At 62.9% G+C, this 6465-nt stretch overlaps 1 protein-coding gene across 2 annotated transcripts; it reads right to left on the reverse strand.

Moving 5' to 3' along the window:
• Positions 110-6159, reverse strand: LARGE2 (LARGE xylosyl- and glucuronyltransferase 2). 2 transcript variants are annotated; one of them, XM_018059172.1, is made up of 15 exons: positions 5718-6157; positions 5468-5623; positions 5262-5380; positions 4846-4928; positions 4542-4665; positions 4163-4334; positions 3932-4036; positions 3362-3474; positions 3166-3291; positions 2919-3074; positions 2617-2777; positions 1924-2202; positions 1540-1689; positions 1241-1436; positions 110-807 (listed from the first exon to the last, which is right to left on the reverse strand). In XM_018059172.1, the coding sequence occupies exons 2-15, from the start codon at positions 5559-5561 to the stop codon at positions 598-600; spliced, it is 2088 nt and encodes a 695-aa protein (XP_017914661.1). In that variant the 5' UTR covers positions 5562-5623; positions 5718-6157; the 3' UTR covers positions 110-597. The 2 variants fall into 2 exon arrangements, with proteins under 2 accessions (XP_017914661.1, XP_017914660.1); XM_018059171.1 differs by having other exon boundaries at positions 5262-5623; positions 5718-6159.

Consider the following 6465-nt stretch of genomic DNA (forward strand, 5'->3'; position numbering starts at 1 on the left):
TGATTTCAGTCTTGGTAGAACTTGTATTTGGAGTTTTGTGCTTCGAAGTTTTTGTTTTTGTTTGTTTGAGTTTTGTTTTGAGGGGGTGGGGGGGATACAGAGCAGCTGATCAATTTGTATTTATTTATTTTAACATTTTACTAAATAAAGCCAAATAAAGTCTCTCAGACTCATGGTGTTGGGTTTGCGGCAGGGGAGGGTGGACAGGACACACAGACTCCAGCCCCAGCCTCCAGGGGGGGCCCCGTTGCTGGGCTCCCGCCAGATCCAGCGCCTCCCCAAGCTTACTGACTGCCTCACACCCCAAACCAAGAGGAACGAGAAAAGGAACTGTTAAAACTTAACGAAAAAGGGATGTTACGGTTGAGAGGATGTAGGAACCAGCCCCAGACCAGCTGGGGCCGAGAAACACTAGACCCACCTGAATAGCAGCAGCAGACGGAGGCCCCAGGCCTCGCCACAGATGCCCCCCCACAGCCCCTCCCCAGAGACCTTAAATAATTTAAATAGCAGGAGGGCGGGGTGGTGGCAGGGTTGCTCCTGAGGTCGGCAGGGAGTGTGTGTGAGAGCCACGGAGACCAGCGGGCAGCCGCGAGGTCAGACGGGGCCCCGGGGCTGCTGCAGGGCAGTGAGGTATTTGAGGGCAGCAGCCCCGTAGTGGCGGGACAAGTCCTGGTGGAAGTCGTCCTTGAGGGCCTGGACACAGTCACGATAGGTGGGATTGGAGCGGAAGCGGATGATGTCAAGGCTTGGGGCGTGCGGCAGGTGGATGGTGAAGGCCTCAGGCAGCACCAGGAGCTCGTATTCCTGGGGGCGTGGGGGAGGGCGGGGGGACAGTCACTGTGTAGGCTGGGGGAGGGTGGCAGCTCTGGGGCAGGGAGAGCAGATTCATCCAAAGTCAGAGACTTGAGTTCTGCAGAGGGCCCTTCACGGTACAGTGTGCCACTGTTTAGTGAGCCCCTTGGGCCTACTGTTTAGTCGCTAAGTCACGTCTGACTCTTTGTGAACCCACAGATGAGCCCGCTGGGCTCTTCTGTCCATAGGATTTCCCAGGCAAGAACACTGGAGTGGGCTGCCCTCTCCAGGTCTCGGGGAATCTTCCCAACTCAGGGATCGAGCCTGTGTCTCCTGCATTGGCAGGTGGGTTTCTTTACCCCTGAGCCACCCAGGAACGGGGCAGCCCTCTCTGGGCCTAGAGGTATTCTCAGAGCAAGGCTGGAGACAGCAGGGTACCCCTCACCTGTGCATCCAGCTCTATAATGTGGGCCACCTTGTTCCAGCCAAAGCCCACGAAGCGGGGATCGTAGCGGGGACAGTCACGCGGCACCACCACATAGGGCTCATAGTCAGCCGCCCACTGCACACGGTACGGGGCCTGAGCCTCCCGCCAACGGGCATAGTCTGTGGGTGCATGGCCCTGGGGCCACTCGTGGTACCTGCGGGGGCAGGGTAGGACGGGGAGCCAGTTAGAGGCTGATGGGGGTCGGTGTGGGGAACCGCAGTGCTGGGAGGGAGGGGCAGGCCAGTGGCCTCTCCCACCTGAAAGTATAGAGAGAGCCAGCGTCCAGCAGGGTCAGCAGTTCGGCTTTAGAACTGGGGAAGCTGAAGCGGTAGTGCAGGGTCTCGAACGCAGGCACCACCAGGGCCGCCTTCCGCTTGCCGCCCAGCTCCAGCTGCTCGATGGAGGCCCTGAGGAGGGAGCACCCCATGAACCGGAGAGAACTGGATGGGGCTCTGCCTCCAGCACTGGGCCCAGGGGTTCTCTTTTTGTTAGATGTAGGACCCAGCTTCTGGGGCCAGCGCACCCTGAAGCGCGGACTGGGGTTCAGGAAGGAGCAGAGACGCCCCTGCCAGGGCCCATGGGTGCCCCCGACCCTGTCCACACCCACCCACGTGCCGTGGCTCTCCCCCGGCCCGGCCCACCTGAGGGAGCTGTAGAGGGAGTAGGCGGGCAGGAAGTCGATGTCGCTGAGGAAGACATAGGGCGTGAGGGCCTGCGCCAGGGCCACGTTGCGGAGCTGGTTGATGGGGTAGAGGGAGCCTTCCCGGTACACCACGTGGTAGGCCACGTCCTGCCGGGCAGAGAGCACCGCCGAGGTCTCCACAAAACGCAGGAACTGCTGGGCCTCTGCGTCTGTCAGGTACAAGGCCAGGCTCATGGGGCCCGGCCAGTGCCTGCACAGGGCTTCCAGCATCTGCAGCCTGGGGTGAGGGGATTGGTCAGCCCAGAGGAGGACCGGGCTGCCTCCTGTGCTCGCGGCCACGGACAGCCCCCTCCAGTGGCTTGCTGAGCCCCTTCCAAGCACTTTTTGAACTGTTCTTATTTCATCTTCACAGCTACCCCACAAGGTGGGTACTTTCTCATTTGACAGATGAGAAAACTGAGGGCCAGAGATATTAAGCCTTGCTCATGGTTCCACAGCTACAGAGGGCAGTTTCCCGACATCTGGGTGATCCCCACAGCCTGAGCTCCTTCTACTGTCTCTCCAGTGTCTCCAGCTCCTGAACTCCTCAAGCATCAGGCAGTAAGAGCTCTCCCTTCCACCAAGTGGAACCCTCCTCTCGAAAATCCCAGACCGCGCACCGTGCCCCCTGTGGCTGCCCTCGGCTCCTCACCGCTCCATGGAGAGTTGGGCCACCAGGGTGACGTCATGGGGCTGGGGGGGTGGCGGCTTGTGGGGCAGGAAGGTGATATGCACGCGGTGCATGGCGAGCTGCTGCTGCCGGAACTCAAAGCAGGCGTCCTGCTCCTCCAGTTGTGCCAGGGCCTGCTGGAGCTGGGAGGTCGTCGGGGAGAGGAGGGCGGGCTGGGTGGGGCAGGCGGACAAGCCCTGGACAAGGCCAGGTCCCACGGGAGCAGGGGGTGGGTGGGGCAGAGCCTCCCCGAGGGGAGGGAAGGGAAGGTGGCTCCCTCTCACCTGCTCGGCCCCAGGAGGGGGCGGGCAGGGGCACCCAAAGAGCTCTCTCCGCAGCAGGTTGCCATTGTACTCCAGGAAGGTCAGGTAGAGGTTGCGGAAGGATTCCACGTGCTTGTTCTTCACGTGAAGCTTCTTTGGTGAGTTCCAGTGGATCACCTGGGATCAGGGAGGGCATGGAAAGGGGCCGGGGGGTGGCGAGAGGGGACGGGAGCCCATTGCCACCGCTCAGCTCCCCCGCCCGGCTTACCTTCAGGTCAGACGCCTCCGAGTAGCAGCGCTCAGCCAGTGTGTGGTCTGACAGCTGCACGTTCCACATGCAGGGCAGGGGCTGCACCAGCCATGGGTGCTCCTTTATGATGGCGTTGAAGATGTCCTGGGCAGAGACCGTCGCCGTCACACCTCGGCCCAGAGCCCGCCCCCACCGCCCTCCAGGGCCCCCAGACCTGGTCGGCCAGCGAGGTAGCAGGCAGGGTGAGGAGCTCCCGCTTGGCCGTCAGCTTCCACATCTGCTCCCAGCCAGCCTGCCGAAGCCGGTCCAGCTGTAGGAGTATCACGCCTGCTCGGGGGGAGAGGCCGTCATGCCCACCTGGGATGACCAGCTCCTGAAGGTGTCTTCTGAATGCTTGTTTTTGTGCCGTGTTAATATTTTCTGACTGCTCAGACATGACGTGGACTCGCTGGGTCCACAACTAACCCTCTTCGGGGTGAAGGGGAGGCAAAGCACTGTTTACAAAGCACCCCCACAACCATCTTCTCAGATTCAGTGGTCCCAGGGCTGGGAAAATCACCCCCATTTAATGGATGAGAAAACAGGCTCAGCGGAATCAAGTGACTTGGCCAAAGTCATACAGCATCATCATGCCAGGTCGGAACTGTGATTTCTGGCTCTTCTCCCAGTGTTCTTTCTACAGAACAGTTCTTGGGGGCCTCCCATGCATTCTATGCTCTAACCAGCCCCAGGGGCCCAAGGACCAGTGGCTGCCCTCCTGCGCCACCCCCAACACTGTCCCCACCTGTGTTAAATCCCCGGCCCAAGGCAGGCCAGGGCCTGTGGTTCTTCCAGAGGTTGCCGAGGTACCAATCGCTCTGGTTCTCCACGAGACCAATCGCTTGCTTGTCTGGGAGGCAGGGCACGAGAGAGCTGTCTGAGGCTGCCACTGGACCTCAGCTCAGGGCTAGGCCACAGGGAGGCCTGGATGGGCCAGGGAAGGGGGCTGACTGGGGTGGGGTTCCAGACCTCTCACCAGAAAAGTGAGCAAAGAGTGCCCAGAGTTCTGCAATGTTGGAGGCAAAGGTGACATCTGTGTCCAGGACAATGACACGGGCCAGGTCGGGGGGCAGGGCACTGGGCAGCACTAGCTTCATTAGCCCATAGAGGCCAGAGTAGTGCTTGTTGGGGATCCAGGAGACCTGGGGCTGTGGGTGGAAGCACAGGGCATGAGCCCGCAAGAGAAGGGCTTACCAGTGTCGGGACATACTCGGGGAGACGTGCCCAGGAGGGTGAAGGATTGGCGCTTCAGTAGATGTGATGGGACTGGGGGTCCCATGCAGCTCTAGCCTGCCCTCCCACTGATACCCACAACCCTGGGAGGAACGAGGGGGCAGAAAGGCTGGGGCTCCTGCCTTGAGCTCATCAGCGTCGTAGAAGCTGATCTGGACAGCAGGCACCATCCACGTGTGAAAGAGCGTTTCCAGGATGTTCCTGGCCACAGCATCGGTCACCAGGTGAAGGTGCAGTGGATTTTTCCTTCAGGAAGGACAAGGGAGGAAAGCTGATGGGCCCCAGAAGGAACTACAAGGGATGAGAGCCCCGCCCTGAGGGGCTCAGAAGTGGAAGCACTGATTGCTATCACGAGCTTCTCCCTGCCCAGCTCAGGGTATTCTTACAGTCTCCTTCCAGGGAGGAAAGGGACACTCCTGGCTATACCTGTAGAACAGCAGGGACTTCACCAGGGTGATGACATCTCTGCTGGAGTTATGTCCCGCACAGACAATGGCCACCTGCAAGAGCTGGGGAAGAGACAGCAGGTAAGCCGGCTCCAGACGGGAAGGACCTGGGGTTGGGTTGACCCGGCCTAGGGCAGTGGAACCCCACCTGGCATCGGAGCTAGGCCGGAGTGTGGAGGGGGGCTCCACGGAGCCGGGGTACACCCCCCTCATTTCCCAAGCAGGGAGGCCAGGGCCAGGAGAAGGGCAGGTGTGAACCCGAGGCGCCCCCGGCTGGCTGGTCAGTGTCAGAGCCGACACCAGGTGTTGGGATTCCCACAGGTGTCCAGGTCCCTGCTTGGGGGCGCGGGGGGACCCAGGCATTCCCGCCGCCAGGGGCCGTGCGCACCTACCTACCTCGCACTTGGGCGGCGGCAGCGGCGGCGGCGGGATGCAGTCCGAGCTGTTGTGGCCCCCGGGGTCTGCCGGCGGGTCTCCATCGAAGGCAGCGGCCCCCCGTGACCGCGGCCGCCCGTCTGGAGGTACACGTGGCGTTGGCGAGCCGGGTACGGATCCCGGGTCACCCCCGCCCCGCCTCGCCTCCCGCTCGCCGCCGAGCTCACAGTCCGGGTCCCCGCCGAACAGGAAGAAGCCGATCAGCAGCAGCAGCAGCAACGCTGCGGCCCCCAGCGCCCGGGGGCGCCCTCGGAGTAGCATGACTGCGGGCAGGGGTCCTCACGGCGGGGCGCGACCCCGGGCTGTGGGCTCCATCGCGGGCCCTGTGGACCAGGGAAGGAGAGGAGAGGTCAGCCCTGGGCGGCGGGGCCCGACGGCCACCCGGTCTTCTCTCCCGCCGTTGAGTCGCCACCTCACCTGCTCCAGGGGCGTAGGGTCCCCAACCTTACTCTCTCAGAAGCTGGCTGGGGTGCAGGGAAACGGGAGGTGGAGGGTAGGCCAGCCCCGTCCTAGCAGGAGCCAGCCCCGCCCCCAACCTGGGTTCAGGTTTCACCTCCGCTTGGCTGAGTCCGAAGGGGCGGGGAGACCCCCCCCAAGGGGAGGAGGAGGGGAGGGCTGCCCTGCCCCCGCTACCAGGAGCCCCTACACTGGGGAAGGAAATGCGGGAACCCTCGGGGTGGCCGGAGGGCTCGGGGGCAGCCACCCGTGAAGGACCAGTCCAAAACTACCTGCTTTGAGCCCATCCCCCTCTTCCCTGCCCCGTGAACCTTCCCCTGCGGGAGGGGCAGGGTCCCCAGGCCCAGGATCAAAGGAATAGCCAGAATAAGGGAAAGGGGACTGGGATGGAAGGAAGGGCCTGGCGGGGTGGGGGTTGGTGGAGGAGGGGTCCGAACACCTGCTCTGGGGGCGGAGGCGGGGCCGGCGGTCAAGACCCGCCCAGGAGCCGCGGAGCACCTGGAGTCCCAGCTTTCCTCCGGGTCTGCTCCACCCCCACTCAGTGCAGGTGGCCTGGCGGCAGAAACCCTCCTTGTGAAGGTCCCCTCCCGCCCAGGAGCTGGCCAGGGGCCTCCTGAGCAGCGCCGAGAATCCCCAGCCCTTGCCTAGACCATCGTGGTTGTGCCAGGCCCCCACCCCCCAGCCTGGATCTCTGTCTTCTCCTGCCCTG

The sequence above is a fragment of the Capra hircus genome, chromosome 15 (assembly GCF_001704415.2).
Source record: "Capra hircus breed San Clemente chromosome 15, ASM170441v1, whole genome shotgun sequence".
NCBI classification, from domain to species: domain Eukaryota; kingdom Metazoa; phylum Chordata; class Mammalia; order Artiodactyla; family Bovidae; genus Capra; species Capra hircus.